The sequence below is a fragment of the Rhea pennata genome, chromosome 2 (genome assembly GCF_028389875.1).
Source record: "Rhea pennata isolate bPtePen1 chromosome 2, bPtePen1.pri, whole genome shotgun sequence".
In the NCBI taxonomy this organism is placed as follows: domain Eukaryota; kingdom Metazoa; phylum Chordata; class Aves; order Rheiformes; family Rheidae; genus Rhea; species Rhea pennata.
The window spans coordinates 77125956-77146456 of NC_084664.1; the positions used below are offsets into that span (position 1 = coordinate 77125956).

A 20501-nucleotide genomic window follows, 5' to 3' on the forward strand; every position below is an offset into this window, starting at 1 on the left:
ATTAAAACTTATCTGCAAACTGCCATATGGCCTTACACTATTATCCATGAATCTAGAATGGCTTGGGATAGAGGGCTAAATCCAGGCTTTAGCCTCCAGGGTAAACTTAATCTGCCGTTAGTCACCAGGTTTCTTGCGGATTTTTGAAGTGTTAAAGATCAAGGTGCCACAGAGCCACTTTTCTCTGCCACCCTGTTCACAAGCATCCTCTTCCCCAAATGACTTGAAGACACTGTCAAACGTTTGCCCCGCTGGAAGACGAGACGGACCCCTTCTGCAGATGAAGCTCCAGAAGCTGCTTTCCAAGTCTTTGCAGTTCGCTTTACAACACACAACTAGTTATTAAATCTCATCAAAGCATTCGAAAATAATATTAACCACTATGTGAATTAATTTTAGCCCTTTTTTGACTGAAACCGCAGCAAGGAGAAACGGACAGTACGCGCAGGAGCGACGCCGCGGGCGGCACCCCCACCCCCACCCCGCGCGGCCAGGCGCCCCCGCGCCACGAGGGCGGCAGAGCGGCTCCCGCCCCGACGAGGCCGCAAAACGCAGCTCCCGCCCGGCGCCCGCCTCGGCTCGCTCTCAGCGCCCGCCGCATCCTGCCCCGCCGCCCGCCCTCTCCCTTCCCCCCCCCCGGCGCTACGGGAGCGGCGGCAGTACCGGCAGGCGGGTGTCCAGCGCGCGTCTCTGCTTTCTCTTTGGGAGGCGAAGACATGTTCACCCGCGTCGCGCCCCACCCCTTGCTCTCCCGGACGGACGGCCACGCTCGAGCTCACGCCCCCGCCCGCCTTCCTCGATGCAGGAGGCGCCGCCACCCCGCGCCCGCCCTGTCAACGTGGCCGCTCGCGCCGCCACCGCCGCCGCCACGACGCGCCCGCCGCGGCGGGAGCGGCGCCCACGTGACGCGGCCGGGGCGGGGCGGGGAGTGGCGGCGCCGCCGCCATTGCTCCGCTGCGGGGGCGGCCGGGAGAGCCGGGGGTAACGGCCGCGCGGGGAAGGGGGCAGCTCGTGTTAACGTAAACGGCTGCCGTGCGGAAACCGTACCTCTGCCCGCCTCCGCCGGCTGCAAACTCCTCGTGTTTCACGATTGTTTTACTTCCTGTCTGCGGCAGCCTGCTTTTCGACTCACGTTTGGATGGCGTGGCCGATTTTTTGGAGGATAATAGGCCTTCTTGCTTAATCGCCACAGGCAAACGGCCCAGTTAACGTGATTCTGAATTACGGTGCTCGTGAACTGCAGTTAATGGTTTCTGTTAGTAGCTGATTGTCGGTTCACAACTCCCCCTCTGTCTGGTCCTGCGAGACCGCAGGTGAGTGAGGTGGCCTGCCCTGCACTCTTCTTACTTGTGCTCCCCATTCCCTCACCTTTTTCTTTGAAATTGCAGTGCTGATTGAAGCCACTTTAAGATTTCCAAGTACTTCCGTTGAAAAACATGCAGACAGGGATTATGCAAAATGTCTAAATTCATAACATCAGGATGAAGCATGATCCCTGCATGCTCCTCCACCTTTCTTTTACAATTTGACATAAGGATAGTGAGCATTCAAAAAATGATTGCATGATGGCTGCAAATTGAAACCCCCCCCCCCCCGAAGTGCTGTAATAACACATACCGAGTATGTTGCAAAGAAATCAACACAGCTGTGATGTGCCATGTATTTTAGTTACTGGCTATCGGTCTTTGTCGCAATCATTAAATGACCATTGTCAAAATAAGTGATGGATAAATATGTTTTTTGTTGGCAACAGATCAAAATCAATTATAGTATACTTAACAGTTTTCACGAGCAAGTGTTATGAAAATGCTGTATCTAAGTCCTTATATTTTGCTGCTGGGCAATTTCAATTTCTTACACGTAAGGCACTTTAGAGTCCCAGCTTGTATTTTCAGCTCAGTCACTGTCTATGTAACTTAAAACAATTTACTCCCAATTCTCTTTCCAGGCTTTGTCTAGCTCTATTCAGGTTATTTTTCCAGGATGGGATTATCTTCTAAATAGTGATTATAGATCTTGCTTCTCTGTTTTCCTCTTGATCTGAATTGGAAGCTTCTATTTTCAGCTATTCAGGTTTTCCCAGATAAATTTTATCTAAAATATCTATTTATAAACCAGAAATTAGAAAAAAGATGCTCTATGACATTAAAGAAAACACAGCTTGATTTTTTTCTCTGAAAATCACTAATACCTGCATATTTCAGTGCAAGGATTTGATGTTTAGATGTGCATGTGAGAAAGAATTGCATCAGAGATGTACTTTTGTTCTTGTGAGAGCTGGCCAAATTTCATATATTTGAGTTTAATGTCACCTGTAGTGCAAGTTCTTGTTGCTTCACTGTTAAACATCACATCAGTCCTGGCTGTATTTCAGAAATACATGTCTTAAACAGGGTGTTTCTGGCAAGCACAACTGTACATTAGAATTGAAAGCAGCCAATCCCAAGGCAAATCATGCTAATACAGAAAGAGCAAAAACTAGGCAGGGGAAGAGCAGTGAAAACATCATACCAAGGTGCTGGAGGACTTTTTGGACAAGGAGAAAAGGACAGAGATGGCTAAGAGGTGGTTGAGAGATTGAATGAAGAATTGTGGAAGCAGAGCGAGTATCAAGGTGGAAGATGAAAAATATCTATCATCAAGCCACAAAGTGGAAACCAGCACTTGTTGGATAGGAACAATACCGAGATGAAGGTAGTCAGGCAGGAGAGCACACATAAAGGATTAGGCTCATGAAAGAGAGAGGGAAGGAGCTTTGCTGCCTTCCAGAGCCAGAAGATCTGTAAATCTCACTCTACTTGTCAGAACATATTATTACTCATTTCCTTGAGAGACAGGAGCCTGTGCAAATGTTATGTTTCTGTCCTTGCAAAAGAATTATGAAGGTGTTAGTACATTACCATTGGATAAAATTTTATTTTTGTTACTCATTCAATTATTGTTTTAAAATGCTGCAAGAGACTAAAAATGAGACAAAAAAAAAAAAAAAATCTCCAAATCCCACGGATTTGTAAAATCCAGCACTTCAATGAAGAAATGCCATAAAGGTTGCCAGTGTCATGATTCTTTGAAATTTCACTTTTTACGAAACAAAATGTGTTTTCTTTGCAGATCTAAGACAACATGCATTCCTTGCACTAGAGGCTTAGCCATAATATTAGCAACAGCGTCCTTCTTGACTGAGCACGTGTGCAAGAAAGGCAGAGGTAGATGATAGACGTTAAAATTCTAGGAGCTGCTAGTCACTTTGTCATTTCCAGCATTCCCGCTATTTCTACCAGCAATGCCTGAATGATAGCAACTATGGGAAATTTTAGCAAAAAAAAACAGGCAGAGCTTTTACAACAGTTGGCAGTTAAGTAACTTGCTTTGCCAAGTCAGCCTCACCTGGTGCTGACGCCCATTTCTCAGAGATGTGCAATTTTTCCAGCAAAGGCAAGTCTCTACTGGAGAACTGGTAAATGACTGCAGGACAAAACAAGACACCAAAATATAGAAGCAATCTGAGGGAACAGAATTTAAATCAGACTGCTTAGAAATTTTTTATTTCATATTTTAACTTCTTTTGAAGATGAGTGGATATTTTAGAATGAGAGTATTTTTGTGAAAGTTGTGAAAGATTCCTTTTCAGTTAACAGATTATAGCTCAGAGCAGACATCTTAGGTATCTAGGACATTATTCAGCACAACCCAGAAAGAACACTGTCCAACTACTAGTTTTAACTGAAATAGCATGTAGAAGTAACCTACTTCTTTTGTGGGAATGGTGGAGGGAAAAAGCTTCCCAAATTCCATCCTTTTTTTTTAAAAAAAAAAAAAAAAAGCAAACGCCTTTTACGGATCTTAAAGGCTATGTTAAAAAAAAAAGAGATTAAATAGGAAAGTATGCAAAAGCTTGCACAGAACTATTTTCAGATGCAGTTGGCAGTTTCTGACAATAATACTAGGTTCCTACTTCTGTACTTTACATTTTTGTGCCTTTTAGCTTGAAGTAAGTTCAGTAAGCAATCTTTTAAAAATATGCAAGTCTGTTGAACTATGATTAGGACACCATTTTAGAGAGACATGGAGCTACTGGAGAGAGTCCAGCGTAGCGCTACAAAGATGATTAGAGGGCTGGAGCATCTGCCCTATGAGGAATGGCTGTGAGAGCTGGGCCTCTTTATCCTGGGGAAGAGAAGACTGAGGGGGGATCTTATCAATGTCTCCAAGTATCTGAAGAGAGGGTGTCAGGGGGACAGGTACAAACTTTTTCCAGTTGTCCCATGTGACAGGACAAGAGGCAGTGGGCAGAAGCTGAACCACAGGAAGTTCCGCCTGAACGTGAGGGGGAATTTCTTCACTGTGAGAGTGACGGAGCACTGGAACAGGTTTCCCAGAGAGGTTGTGGAGTCTCCTTCTCTGGAGATACTCAAGGCCTGCCTGGATGCAACCCTGTCTAACATGCTCTAGGTGACCCTGCTTGAGCAGGGAGTTTGGACTAGATGATCTCCAGAGGTCCCTTCCAACCTTACTGATTCTGTGATTCTATGATTTCTATCTCTTTTGAAAATACTCCACAGTACTTAACATGTGGCTGCAATTTTTTTGGTACTTTCACTTAGGCCTGCAGCAAAACTCTGTTCTTTCTGAAAATATTCAGGCATGTAGAAGAATCTTTTCTGGATTCAAGTCAGGGGACGTACATATAGATAATACAGTCCAAGGTTGCTTGACATTTGAAAGACAGCTGAACACTGAACACTTTGCTGTAACCCTCCCAACTTCTACCATTTTCTTAAGCACACACAAACATATGTATGTTGTAAATCCTCAGGAGCATGATAAATTGATTTATATCTAGCTATAGAGTTGACAATACTTTTACAGTGAATAGGTTTTTGCCAAGTTTGTGGGTATGGAGGGTCAACCAAAACTACTAGTTGATTTTGATACCCATCCAAAATAATTTCACCTGAAAATAATTAGTTATTTTTAAAGTTGAAAGTTTGAACTGTTTTGTTTCAACAAGATGTTTTAAGATTTAGCAGTTTTTAAAGATAGAAACACTGAGAAACTAAATAGTTTTCTCATTTGTTCAGCGAGTTGATCGAAATACCAGTTCTCCCCATACTCCTAATTCTTTATGATATTTTTAGGATAGCATGATAGTCTTTGAGATATAATAATAGGCAAACCGAAGGATTCGCTTTGGAACCTGAGCTGATACTTCATTCTGATTTTTTTGAGTTTGTAGATTTTTTTATGAATTAAAATTATCCATGACTTTAGATCTTCTATTAGAAACCATGCCTGGACCCTAGGAAACACAGTTATCCTCCATTTATGTACACAGGATCATCACACTCATTAATAAATGTAGATTACCTGTGTATGTCGTCACTTACTAATTGAAATAAAGGGTTTAGAATCCAGTACACTCATAAGATGGTAAAGTTCCTTGCTTTTCTACTGCCATCAAAATATATAGCACCTTTATCAAAAGCCAAGTAATGATCATTTCAGCTCTGTCCACTGATGCTCTGGGTTAAGAAGATGGTGCAATTTTTAATACTACGGTTTGCTAGGAAATCTTCAGAGATTTTGTGGACTGTCAGCCAAAAAGGTGATTCTTATGTTGTATACAGATCTAGGAATACAGTTTATGTAAAAATAAAAAAAAATACTAAGGAGTCAGAGTGTAACAGGTCTATCTCATCAGAAAGGTGAGATGCTGTTTTTATACAGAAATGTTACAATCTTATCACTCATGATAGATCTTCATAAAGTTCAAATTTCTGGGCTATTACCAATATAAAAGGAGTACAACAACGAATTTCTCAGTATGATGGATTACCCTTTGGTTGTGAATCAAATTCAAGAGGATTCTAACAAGTAAAAAAGTTATTCTGTATGCGTATGTTACCTAAACATTCAATATTTTTGTAAATAATTGTCTTGCAATAAAATAATTACTGCTTTTTACATTTACTTCTCCTTGCTGTTGTTTACAATATTATTTTAGCTATTAAGCTTTTGACACAGTATGTGCTAGAGTAACATAATTTGTACTAGATGTCTTTTCTTTCATTAATAGTTTCAGGCTGTTTTGTGCCATAAGGCCGAAGTAGAACTTAGTATTGACTTCATGGGAGAATTCTACCTTAAAAAAAAAAAAAAAAAAGCAGCAGCCAGTATACAATGTGGCCTTATGTCAAGCTAAAATGTAGTGGTTTTCATTAAAATGTTTATAATTGTCTTTATTGCTGTATATTAAAAGCAAAATAAAGCAAATAAACCTCTGTAAGTTTACAGAGACTTTGAGCTACAAAATATCACTGCTCTTTAGATGTTCTTTCTCCAATTCGGTGCAGTTTAACAGCAGCTCTAACTTAGAACACTGCTCACAGTGGTGATAGTAATACATAAGTATTCTGATACGTAAGATTGATAAGGTAATTTACAGGTTTGAAGGAAGAAGGAAGTCAAGAAGGAGGGAGAGGGAGGAAAACAGAGGAAAAAGAGGAAGGAAGAGAGAAAAATGAGAGTGAGAGAAGGAAAAAAGAAGGAAAAGAGAAAAAGGAATAAAAAGGAAGACAGAAAGAAAAAGGAAAAGGAGGGAAGGTGTATGGGAAGGAGGAGGATGTCTAGAATAACAGGGAAAGTAAAAGCCATCCTTTAGAGCTTTTCCACCCGATGATCTCAAAATTCTGCATAAAGGCCATCATTCTCATTATCCCCACCTTACGATGGATAAATGGAAGTTCAGAGAGAGAAAAATAAATTGCCAAAGCCAAACTTCAGACTAGCAGCAGAGCTGAAAACAGAATCCAGGCCTCTTGAGGCCCTGTTCTCTCCCCGTTAAGTCTCACTAATCTGAGAGTTTTTACAGAAAATGGGCACATTATCATTATGGATAATGAGTGTATTACTGCTGCCCAGTTAGAGGATCTTGTTCCTCTAGCTCTGAGGATGACAAGGCTTCCTGTCATACAAGTGTGAGTGTGCTTAGCCTCTTTGTTTTTTGAGTCATATGGGAGCATTGCTTCCTGTTGAAATAGAGATCATGGTTTCCACTGTAAGCTACTGGCATGATCCTCAAACAAGGCTCAAGAGAATTTAGTTTACTCACCTTTGGGTCTTATCACTTCTTTGTTCCTCTACTTTCCAGCCCATTCTCTCTTTTGCCAGCTTAAAATGTCTTTCCTATGTGTCTGTAATGTGCCTAATAAGTTTTGGCTGTGACTGCTAGACTATAATACCTACACGTAGGTAAGACTATATAGTTGAGTTAAGAAAGGAACATTTTAGAAAGGAACCGTGAGATGAGATACATATCTCCCCCTTTTCACTCTTTTTTAAAAAAGATGATAACATAATCTAGGATCACATTATATTCCTTTGTTGTAGGAGTTCTTCTTTAAGATCAGATTTGAAGTAAAGGCAGAGAAGTTCATGCTGACAGATCTTTAAAATCTCATGTAGTCTGAGGTAGCCTTAGATGCAACTGGGGTTTGCAGCATCCTCTAAAAATGATGCAATGGAACAAGAAGTTTTTTTCCAAGAAAAGGATCCATCTCACCCAGAACATTAACATGGAAAAAAAATTGTCAAACATTTTCCATATACCTCAACAGTCCAGGAACACAAAAAGTGGTGGTAGAACCAGGGTGAGCACCGGAATAAATAACTAGAAGTTATCACATCACATCAGAAAATGTCAAACAAATATCTAAGTATACAGACTATGCCACACAAATGGTTAACATTGGTGAAACCTACAACACACACGTGGCAGTACCAATGGTCGACACATGCGCAGATCCTTTCTCCATAGATTTGTATGGGCATCCTGCCAAACTGCTGGGCTCTACTACAGCTGGATCATCTGTATGCATAACTGTACTGCTATCCCATACTCTCCTCATTTTCAAATGACCCATGGCTACCTGTTGTCTCTTACCTCATTGCATGGCTGGCACCTTCAACTTTCTCACTTTTTCCTTTGTTTGCTGTCTCCAGCTCATTGCTGCACAAATTTTGGTTTACAAGAGGGAATTCAGGAAAACATTACCTCACTCCTTTAAAACTTGACATAGACATTTATCTACTCGCACTGTCTTATTTGGAGGCAGATTTTCTTCATGGGTTTCACAAGCGTTGTAATAGAACCCTAAGATTGTTTTGCAATCTTAGACCTGTGAAAGCTGTACTATTTCAATAAAGGAAAGAATTCATGTTGATTCACAAATAAAAATGAAAAAAATCAAGCTAATTTAAATTGCTATTGTTTCTAATCTCGCTGGATTTGGAGGGAGGGTGTTCTGCATTTTATTTCTAAAAAACAGTTAACAGCAGAATGCTTTTTGTGGTTGTGATGGTAACTGAGAATCATGCTGAGTGCAAGCCTTAAGCACTCATTACAGAAGTGATAGTTGCTTAGTGTCCCTTTTCCATATTTAGGATCAAATGCCACATCCATGGTGAATAAGACCAAACTTCATTGATTTTAGTATCTTCAGGTTCTTTCTATCTGTTTGCAGAAATTATTCTTGGCTTCAAAGGGGGGTGGGTACACATCCAATTATAGGCTGCTGCACCCAGCTCCTAGGACATAACTTCTTAAGACTGTACGGTTTGACTGTAACAGGTGCTGCCATTAATACAAGCTTGTTATAGGTCAGCACCTCTTCATAGCTACCAGGGTGACTGTCTCACAGCTTAGGCACAGGTGGCCATCAGTAAAACACGAGTGAAGCTGGTGTTCAGCTTCCCACAGTGCCAGCACCTGTTGCTGGCTTTAGCTGGCCCTCCTTTATTCATCTAAGAAATAGCACTATTCTACTATTTCTCTCGTGGAAGAGCCTGAATTTCAGGTCTCAGTTGACCTAAGATTTCTGTTAAGTTTGAGCCAAATCTGTCATTTGCAAAGTTCAGGTCTTTGCTCTAAGCTTTATTTATTTATTTTTCTTCCACAGGACATTAGGTAATAGACAACAAGAAATTATATGTTGTGGTATGTATTTAGTCAAAATAAATCTCTGTCTAGAATAATTTTGTCTTTTTTAATCTTTGAACTGATCTTAAAATATGGCTCAGTTGTAAATCCTGCCAACGATTTCCCTTTAAAAACACTGCTTTTTTTCTTACAGAGAGTACTAATCAGTATACAACAAAAATGCCTTTTCTAGTCCAATTCTAGATGCTAGCTTTGCAACGATAATTGTTCTTCATTTCTTATTAGAAGAAATCTGAATGTGTCTACATTGTCATTGATGTTTTCTGCGGAATGCTTTGTTATCAGCTGAACATAATTAAATGTAAGTAGACTAGTATTTCAACAGAGCATAAGGGTATATGGCTAAGACATTCTTTCTCCTGTTATCTCTCTAATTCTGTTTCTTCTTACATAAAAAGAAGAAAACTATCAGAATTCTTTAGCATTGGGTAGTCTTATGACCTTTCTGTAGGAAACAGCTGCATTTGGACAATGGTGGAAGGGTTGTTTTGTTTTTCAGTTGTGTTCCAGAATTATGTCAGTTTTAATATTTTCAAAATACTTGTTGGCTGAGAACTAAAGGTTACAAGACATTTTTAAAGTATGCACCTATATCTTATTTTCCTTGCACAGATTTCACTTAACAGTTTTCATTTTTTCCACTTGTCCAAACTACATATTTTAAATTAATTTAATTGCTTATATTACAGTTCTTATCTTTTTCACAGAAATTTAGTTTTATGTTCAATAGTTTTCTTGTTTTGAGCATTTATCAAGCTATAAATAGTTTTTTTCTACCTCAACCTGTAACATGAGGGTTTTTTTTTTTACATTACTTTCATTTTTTTCCTTGTATAGTATTTTTACAGTATTTTATTATGCATAGGTGTATATACTATCTATCTAATTAAATCTTTATATACTATAATATACTATACTATATGCATGGATAGAGTTAGTAAAGCAAAAGCTTAACTGGATGGGAGACGGTCATGGAATAGGAAGGGCAGTAAGAAGGCCTTCTGTAAGTACGTTGGCAGCAAAAGGAAGGCTAGGGAAAGCTTGTACCTGCAGTAAGTCCCCTAGCAATGGGACTTAGTCACAAAGCTCATGAACAAGGCCAAGGTACCTTTTTACCTCAATTTTTATTGGTACGTCCCTTCCTTAGACGTACCAGGACCTGAGCCTACCAACAGCCTGTGGAATTGAAGCATTATTCATGGTAGAAGAAAATAGAGTTATGTGATCACTTTAAGCTAGTTGGACATCTGAGACTGGATGGACAGTGCTGAAAGAGCTTGCTGTTGTCATGGTAAGGTCTCTACCATCCTTGAAAGGTCATGGCAATCAGGGGTAGGTTTCTAAAGACTGGAGAATGTAAATGTTGCCCCTGTCTTCAAGGGGGGTGAGAAGGTAGGTCTGGGGCAATACCTGTTGGTCAATAATACCTAAAAAAGTTATGGAGAAAATTATTCTGCAAGCTGTTTCTGGGCACATGAAGGACAGGTACAGGAAGTATGGATTTACCAAGGTCTAATCGCACCTGATGGACTTGACTGTCTTCTGTGGTGAAATGACTGGATCTGTGGTCAAGGGAAGAGCAGTGGATGCTGTTTACCTTGACTTTAGCATGGCCTTTGACACTATTTCCCACGTTACCTTTCTAGGCAAACTGGTGAGATGCAGATTGGATAGGTTGACAATAAAGTGAGTGGAAAATTGCCTGGACTGCTAAGCTCAAGAGTATATTGTGTAGTGGTACAAAGTCCAACCGGTGGCCGGGAACTATGGTGTTCTCCAGGGATCAATATTGGGGCTAGTACTGTTTCGTGACTTCATTAATGATCTAGATGGGACAGAGCGCACTCTCAGCAAGTTTGTGGACAATACCAAAATGTGAAGAATATTCAGTGTCAGAAGGCAGGGCTGGTATTCAGATGGACCTCAACAAGCTGAGAAATGGGCTGACAAAATCCTCATGAAGTTCAGCAAACTATATGCAAAGACTTGTATCTGGGATGGAACAGCTTCATACAACTCTACAGGCTGGAGGCTGACTGTCTGGGAAACAGCTTTTCAGGAAAGGACATAGGAATCCCAGTAGAACAAGTCATATATTGTGCCGTTTCAGTGAAGAAGGCCAAACACAGACTGGCCTAAAAATGTAACCAGCAGGTGAGGAATATGATTATTTCCATCTATTCTATCCTTGTGAAACCATGTCTGGTGTGCTGTACAGTTCTGGGCTTCTCAGCACAAGAAAGACATTGACATACTGGACTGAACCCAGTGGGGGGCTACCATGATGTGAGATGAGGTGCAAGAGGGAACCAAGAGAGCTGGGTTTGTTCAACTTCAGGAAGAGCAGGCTAAGGGAGATCTTACTGTGTGTAATGGGGGAGATGCAGAGCAGATGGAGCCAGATTCTTCTTGGATGTGCACAGTGACAGGGTGAGAAGAAAAGAATACCAGGCTTCCTCCAAAAGGAAATGCTACATGGAACTTCTGTTCAGTCAAGTGGTAAATTAATAGAAATTTCTGTATGCCAGTGTATGCAAAGTGGATATGTCATCGAACTATGTATAAATAGGTCTTTGTGTAAAAAATTGTTAGGATGCGTAGAGGAGTGTGTGTGGTATTTATAGCAGGTATGGATAAACCAGTTTGGGATTTCATAATTGGAATCACTTCAATTTCTTCTCATAACACCCAAAGAAAATGAGATATGCAAAGGTCCCTCTACCCTAAGGAGTGAAGCCCTATGATGACCCGTAAGTCTGGTCCTTTAGTATTTCTCTGTGTTTCTAAGAAATCTAGGTCTTTATCCCACCCTATGAATTGGGACTCTGACACAGTTCTGTAAAATCCGTCAGCACCATACTCAAAGAGATGGCTACTAACTGGTCTTTTCTCATGTTGCCCGGCCCTGCCTGCTGAGGACATCACCTGTAAGCATTGCAGAGGTCATCTTTTCTCCAGATTTACCTTCCCTGAGAACCTCTAAAACTCCTTAGAATGTACTTTTATAGGCCCCCTATATCTTTGGTGCAAAATAGGCATCCCATGACTTACTCCTTATTCAGGATCCACAAGTGTGAAGACATTGCCCTGAGCTCTGAGTTAGCTGAGGGAGCTAACTTCCCAAAGTTGTCATTCTGAAATTGAGATAAATTGTCTCATAAACCTTTACTCAGGCCTGCTATGTCTATGATTTAGAATAAGGTGTTGTACTATCAGCATGCAGCACAAACTCTTTGCCAGTTTAATGAGTTACGGCAAATCATGCTGCTCCCTAACAGAGGAATCTCTTTTGCATATGACCTCCAAATTTGACACTGGTGTGTGCACAGTGCCTTTGTGCAAGCACATTCTGCATACAAAATCTGTGTCCCCCAGCAATGCTTGCAATGTTTGAATGATCCTTCTTGGCCCCCTTTGCCCTTCTGATTTCCATCTCTTCCTACTGTGGCAGCATGGATTGCTCCTATGTGGAGGTCTTGCTTATTTACCTTCCCAAGGCAGCAGTTTCTACGTAGAAACCCTCTGTCCTCTTACGTGGCCACAGAGACTTCATAGCTCCCAGCTACCACAGTCTGCTACTGCATCTACTGTTCTTCCTTCTCTCCATTTCCAGCAAAGTCCTCAAAATAGTAGGTTACTGGAGACATTCCACTTCCCATTTCATTACCTCTACTGCATTTTTTTTGAATTACAGAGGGCTGTACTGACCACTGAGCAACCTGTTGATGTATTTTGCTTGAAGAAATACTGTCCCTGTTCTTGAATCCTAGCAAATTGAAATCATGGTGGTGAACTGGTGATAGCTGAAATACCAATTTGATGTCACAATTTGCAAGCCATGCTCCAAGGCCACAGGAAAGAATGATAGTGCTTGGTTCAGGCAAAAGTATCTTGAAGAACTAGTTGAGAGTCACCACCATCATTTATTGACTTCAAGGATAAGCTGGGGGGAGTTAAATGGATCGCTCTGAATTCATCACATCCTTTTGTTGATACCTGTCCTAGAGGAGTAAAGGGACCCATCATCTGTCCTGTAGCCACCTCATTTGTTATCTTTTGATAGGCAACTTCTTCCTAGCTCTTAAATGATTTTAAATTCTTGGCTGCTACAGCACTTCTGATTCCCCCTTAAGGAAAAACTGCTAGAAATATTGTCTCTAATGGTGATCCTTAAGGAGAGCCTTAAGTTCATAAAGATGAACTGGGGAAAGTTCTGCTATCCGAAATGCCTTAGTCCCCTGTCCAGGGATTGGTGCCCCTTCCTTGCCCTTTCATCTGCTTACTGTCCTTCTCATCCTTTTCCCTGGCACAAACCTTGCCTTAGTTTCCAAACTTGCATCTGGCACAGCAGTGTGAAACTTTATAAGCTAAAAAAACAAACAAACAAAAAAAACCCCTCAAACCCTCCAACACTCTACACTGAAGATGAATTACATAAAGAATCTGAAAAGAAAAATTCTTAACTTTTCACTATCTTTCTCCCCACTACTTGCTAATGCAGACCTATTGTCTGAAACCTGTTGAAGCTATCAGTTCTTCTATAGTTATCAATAGCTGTAAGTCACACTCCAGTATGCCCACATCACTAGTTAATCTTTGTGTAAATTTAGGCACAGGTTAAAAGCCTGTCTTCAAAAAGCCCTGTATGGCCTGCCTCTTCTTCCTTAATGCTTGTGTTAGCTCTAGTTTCTTTACTATCTTGCAATCTTTTCCCAATGCAGCAATGAAAATTGCTCCATGTATCTTTCCAGAAAATTAGCCACTCCTCTATATTGCTACCAGCTCTGGACATTAGGTGAAAACCCCTCTGCCACCAGATTTTGGGGGAGGAGATGCTCTGTTTCTTTACCCTGCTCAGTCTCTTCCCATGCTTCGGTTAAATACCTGTTGTTTTGTCTGCCTTCTGTTCACATAATCCTCTGCTTGTGCTTTGGAGACCATCTCAGAAGACAGTTCTGCAGCATCTAACTCACCCTCAATGCATGAAATATACATGAAAACAATCTAGCTTCTGTTTAGTCCCATGGGCACTTCTCATATCTCACTGCTCCCTAGCCTTTAGGGAAAGAAATAAACACATAAAAATGTCAGACAACCTCACATAATCCACAAATATTTTCATTACATCTGTTGGAGAATTCTCTGTAGCCAGTCCCCACACGTTTGTCCCACCTGGGTACTTCTGCAGTCCTCTCAGCTCTAGGGGGCTTTACTCTAGACATTTGCTTGGCAAACACTGGGACCCCATCAAAGGGAGTTTGTGCCTGGGAACACCTCTGTTCCTGCAGTGACTTCTGTGTATTGCTGCAGTTTCTGAGAGGTGCTGAGTGTGAGCCTGCACACTGCTCTGCCTCCACTCTGCTGGTTTGTGGATGGAGACCCAAAGTGAATCAAAGCCCATGCTACAAATGTGACTGAGCTGGGGATGCTCTTCAGATATCCTGTGCCTGACTTATCCAATGGGGTACTGCTCAGTTGCTTGTCCAGTTCAGTGATCGTATCTGATAGCCAGATATGGCATAATCCATTGGTATATTTATATAAAACATGAGTGAAGCCTTACATGAAACTAAAGGTTATGAATAAATAGAGTTTTTGTTTTTGAGCAGGTAGAAAGAGAAGTGTATCTGGCAGTGGAATAACAGTTTGCTGATAGTCTAGCCAAGGAGATGACTATGTCTGGCTGCCAAAGAGAAATCAACATTTTCAAAGAGTTGGGGGCAGTTAATATTCCACAAGAAGATCCAAAGTATCTGCTTAAGAAGCGCAGGTTCAAAACTTTGTTGGAAGAGGAATTTGATTTTGATTGCACCCTTAGAAAGTATTTTAAAGGAATGTTGCACAAAAGGTAACATTTTTCCCTGAGCCAAGATTCTCCTCCATAAACCCAACCTAAGAAACCCAGAACCCTAGAGTTAATTAAAGCCTAGATCCTCAGTCAAGAGGATATGAGTTTCTAACAGTCTCTTAGCTGCATAATAATGGGTAAGAGGAAACTTTAGAGCTAACATAATGACTAGAGACCTGCATAGGTTTTCCATTTTGCAACCTGACTTTAGAAAAATTTGCAGCCTTCTATTCTGAATTCTATAGACAAATGTTTTTCCTCCCTTTTACTCTAAACTGGCTTGAATTAAAGATGGTTTTATGGTAAATGGCTAATGACTTATTCCCCATTCTTAGCCTAAGAATTATGTCAGTTTTGGTCTCACTATATTTCCCAACACTTAATGAAAGGAATTTTTAAGTGATGACTTGCATAAAACAAAAGGCATGCAGCACAGTGAGAAAGAGTGGGAAACTGATCTGTTATAGATACCTGAACTCTTGCTAGGGTATCATCTCTCCTTTGTCCTCTCCAGGATAGCTAAAACTAACCTCTCTATTGAGCCCAAAGAACCAATCAGCTACTGAACACAGAGCATTCGTAGCCCAGAGGAAGGAATAATTAATGTAACCTCACTAATCTGATATAAAAGGGATAGAAAGGTAGTAGCATCTACAGCAAATATGCCTATGCATAATGGGAAAGCATAACACCATTCAGGTGTGTATAGGTTGTTCATACATAAGAACCTAAGCTGAGGGTGCAAATTGAGGGTGCTAAGGAAAATAGGCTGACTGAGAAACCAAAATAATTTGTTTTGCTGGGAAAAGAAGTGAGAAATGAAGGGAGAAAAGATTTTTGAACTTGCTAGAAATGAAGCAAGAAAAAGTATTTCCAGCTGAAGATTTTGGACTTAGAGGGGAAATCACTGCTGCTAAGCTTCGCTATTCTCTAAGGTAATGAAAGATTCAGGCTTCTGTGTTTCTGTGACTTCTTCAGTATATCCTGCCTCTGAATATAACTTAGGCAAATCTAAAGGTAGTAATCCATTTCATTTTTTTATTCACTGTCAGAATATTCCTTTTTTAAAGTTTTTTTTTTTTTTTTTTTTTTGACTGAAAGATAGGAATATGTCTGAAAAAAAGTCTATATTCATTAGATACTCCTGGTATTTGTACCAACTGGAAGCTTGGTTACATTTTCGAAGGTCGATACTGTAGAATAAATGTTCAAAATTTGCTCTAGAGCTACTACAATCCACAGAGACAGTGTGGAAAAAGCGGGGTAAAAAGGGAAACAGGAACCAGTGAATAAGGAATGTAAGCACAAGAAATTTTTTTGAGACCATTAGGGTCCCTCAAAGCTGCAATAAAGTTTATGCAAGTTTCTGTTTTGAGAAAAACTCAAAAACTGCACCAGCACTTGAAGATATAAGTATAGAAAAGATGGGAAACTGACAGAACAGAGGAAAAAATGCTCTAGGGGACTGTATATACTTCTTTTATCCTACTGTGTATAGTTCAAAGCATTGTATATACTTCTTCTATCCTACTGTGTATAGTTCAAAGCATTTTCTCCGTAAGTTGTACCAGTCTATTTAGGTAGGTGGTTTTAAATAAATAACATGGACACTTCTATTCCAGCTTAAAACTATTTTTTTTATTCAAGGCAGTGAAAAACTTGCATATGTTATACCAAGTAAGACTGTCTACACAAGAATTTACTTTAATTAAATTAGATTAGTTTAAAATCTGTCTTAAATTAAATTAATGCAGCTCTCTTTTGTAAAGAAGCCTTTAATATATGTACTGTCCACTTCATAGAGAAACCTGATACAAAAGTAGTATACAGTACTTCACTGTCAAGGAGATTCCACTGAGGATTCATATTTTTTTTCAGAGAAGCACTTGGAAAAAGGAACTAGAATTAAGGGAAGTTGACTGCTTTGTGGAGGAAAACAGATAGGGAATTCCACATATGCGGCAGGACGTCAGACCACTAAACTGTGAATAAAAGAAAAATTCAGAGGTAGTCTGAAAGGAGGCTATTCAACAGACGTGTTAAGGAAAGCCAAGAGCAGTAATGTGGGGAGAGAAGCATTTAGCTTGGGTAAGAAATCCGTTGACAAATTCAGAGAATTTCAAGTATGTCATGTTTAGCGCTGTGAAAGATGAAGAAAGATTCAGCAACACCTCTTTGTTTTTAATGGATTGAGGAAAGTCAGAAAAGGCCACTGAGTTTCTCTCTCCTAGGCAAAGAAGAGCACACATAGAATCATGTTTATCCCTGCTCTGTTCAATATGTAAAAGAACTACAATCTGGGCTTGAAAAAAGTGTTATCTCACTTCCTGCTGTGACATCAGTGGCTCAATGAAAATCTGTATGGGAAAAGGAAATAGAAGTCCTTTCACAATAGGATGGGATGGGAAGTTTTTCTTCTGCAGCAGTCTTATATCTTTGTAATAATAAAGTAACTAATATAATAGAATCTGGATAGATGGCAGGCTGCACAGATCCAGAAAGCAATTCAAAGTTCAGAATTTGAGGAAAAATAAAGGACAAATTTTCCAAAAATTTTCCTGAAGAAAGTCCTCAGTTTTCAACCAGCTGTAGTTATGGAGAGGACTACAACATAAATGTGAAAAGATAACACATATGCCATTTTTTTCACTAATATTGACTGGAAGTGAAGGAGAAAGTCACTTTGATAATACATAAGCTAGGAAAAAGAAAAGGCATCATGGAGAAATAAGAGAATCCATGGACTAAAAATACCCAGTAGTAGAAGGAGACCATTACGTGGCTGACTGCAGACTAATTGCATTTGCTCAGTCATGGTGAAAATGGGTGCAGATGGGATGCCCAAGTTTGGAAAAAACCTACTGTTAAAGAGGAAATAAAACAAATGCTATGTGATAAACTGTTACCTAAGATGATGTTGATGGGGTGAACATAGAGGATCATATGCCTAAAATATTCTTTTCTGCTTTAGTAGCTCTTTTAATTAATTTTTGCTGGTTTCTTTTCATCAAAACAAAATATAGGATGGTGATTGGAGGAAGAAAGGAAGAGGCAGATCTTAGCCAACCATGCAGATTTTTTAGTCTGCCACTGCTTGAAGTAACATAACACTTCTTGCCTGAAACAGAAATTAGTTTTATGGAAGTCTGTTAGAGTTAGTTGCAGTATTTCAGCATCAGTGAGCCAAAAGTTTTTTTTTTTTTTTTTTTTTTTTTTTCCTTCACCATTGTACTATTGCAAGTTCTTGCTAGGATGCAAAAATCTAGAGTCTAGATTTTTACAAGATTTTACTAAGTAGATACAGCTGGGGAAATGGCTAATATCAAAGTTAACAATTTCTCAGAGGTCTGAAAAAATTCCAGATAAAAAGGATGAAAAAAACCCAGACCATTTTTTTGTGTCTGCTTTTCATATACTGATAATATACCTAGTTGAACCTGGGTCTTGGAGCTGTTATTCCTGACTGCCCTGGTTTCATTATATGTTTCCTGGAAGTTACGCAAGGTCCCAGCAAATTTTGTACTAGTCAGAGAGAAAGCATAAAGCAAAGAAAGTCTGTCAATAGCTGCCCAAACCACACAGTAGGACTCATACCTAGTTCTCAAAATAGCATAAGAATGCTCGCATGTGCCAGAGAAGAAATCTCTTCCTTGCCCGTCAGTCTCCATCACTTCCCCCTGTTGAGTTTACCAGTTAGAGATGCCGGCCAGCCTTGGAGCCAGCTTGCTGGCATGTCGTTACGCGCAGCTAAAGAAGGATGAATGTTACCCTTCATTAAAGAAATCCTAAGATGTACTTGGCAGTGCATTCCCCTGAGCAGAGCAAATATGACAGCTAATGTGAATTTATTAGAGAGCTACTTCACTCTCAGTCTCAGCACCCTAGGTTAACCAGTTTTACTGCATGCATGTGTGTTTGTTTACCTCACAGAAATATACTTACACGAAAGTAGTAACATTTTGCAAAATGCTTTGAGATTGCTGGATAAAAGCAGAATGAAAATGCAAAAGAGATTTTGTGGATCTATGTAAATCTGAAGATTAAAATACTATCATGTGCTGAGCAACACCAAGACATTGATGGTATCTCTTAAGACTCTGTCACTTACCCTACTAAACAGTCTGAAGTGCAGGCCCCTGAGTTCTAGTCATTTAACACAAATTTTCATTCATTTTGGCTATATTGCTATAAAGTAATGCAAGCCATATTAATTGGATGAGTCTAAGGAATTTTCTCTATCAGAGCAGGAAGAATCTGTAAGAAAGGACCTTATGACCTTTGAAGACAATTCTAGAAGAAAGATTACAATGATACACAAGGAACTCAGCAAATTGAACTGTCAGGAGAAAAAAAGAGCTTGAGGAGGAAGGAACAATAGGGAAGGGGAGACAGAGCCAGAGATAATAGTTTCAATATCATTTAGAAAAAGAAGAGGTCATGTAGAGCGCTATACACCAAAGAATTATGTCTGAAGTTTCAGAAGGCAGAAGGAAAAGCGCACACACTAGCTACCAGCAATCCACATTTCTCAGGTTAACCAGCAACAACTGGGGAAACTTAAAACACTCCTGCAGATGCATAACTAAGAAAGTGTGGAAACCGAGTGTGGAAATATTCATTCCAAGAAAGTCAGATATTAAGTATTTAAATCAATTTAAATGTAACTTTTTTTTAAGTCAGAGAAAATTCTAAGTGCTTCAAAGACGCCTGCAAATTTTGGTAACAGACTTTCCAGTGAAAGGACCTAGAAAGCAACTACCTGACATGTCATAACTAAGCACCTGTCAACCATATCTGAAAACCAAGTGCATGAGCAGGTAGGACAAAGCCAATGCCCAAATAAGTGGACTGTGGCTGCTGAGGAAGGACTCCACCTGGACTTCACGACTTGTTTGTTCTGGGCTTCCAACCTCAGAGGTCTTTGTGTGACCTTTCATCTGCGCCTACAACAAACTAATTGCAGTTGCCTACAATGGGATAAATAGTCTTACCAAAATTGTAACTCCTTTAGCCTAGTGAGAACAAAACTTCTTAACTAGAACCTAGTAGTTGCTTGGCAGAATAAAGTAATGTAAGCAAGAAACATTAAAAATTGTTCCAGAAGACGTCACAGCTAACACTATAATCTTAGCTGGTATTTTATCATTTATGCAAAATTTTTGTCATTGAGATTTGCACATTTACATGACTCTTGTACACTTTTGACTTCACTGTGTTTAGCTGGCATACATATAAATACTTATGTTTATGTATATGTACATACACTTTTCATTTCACTATGTTTAGCTAGCATAGATATCAAATACATAAATATAAAAATATGTTTTATTGTGACTTTGCTGCCCTGGAGCAATGTGCTGTCTGGGCTGGGATTGGTAGTGGTTTCATTAAGGGTGTGCTGCGGCTCCTTAGCCAGTGACCAGACTTTGCATAAGAGTGCCCACTGGTTAGTTATCTGACCAGCCTAAACGCCCGCCCCCCCCCCGAATGTCTGGAAGCAACTGTCTCTCTTGAGTGAAGAGACTAAAGAGCCATGTTGACGATGGCTTCTGGCAGTCATGACAAATGGCAGAGTGTGATCAAGCTCAAATGCCTCCCTGCTTCATCTGTTCATGATATTTACTGAAAATTCAGTCTTCACGATAAAAATTATTT

At 39.9% G+C, this 20501-nt stretch overlaps 1 protein-coding gene across 1 annotated transcript in view; it reads right to left on the bottom strand.

Moving 5' to 3' along the window:
- DAP (death associated protein) overlaps positions 1-865 on the bottom strand; it is a 48147-nt gene extending 47282 nt beyond the window's left edge. Inside the window, exon 1 of the mRNA XM_062569804.1 lies at positions 664-865. Coding sequence (XP_062425788.1) covers positions 664-718 — 55 coding nt within the window. The 5' untranslated portion in view covers positions 719-865. The remainder of the gene's footprint in view (positions 1-663) is intronic.
- Positions 866-20501: the final 19636 nt, after the last annotated feature.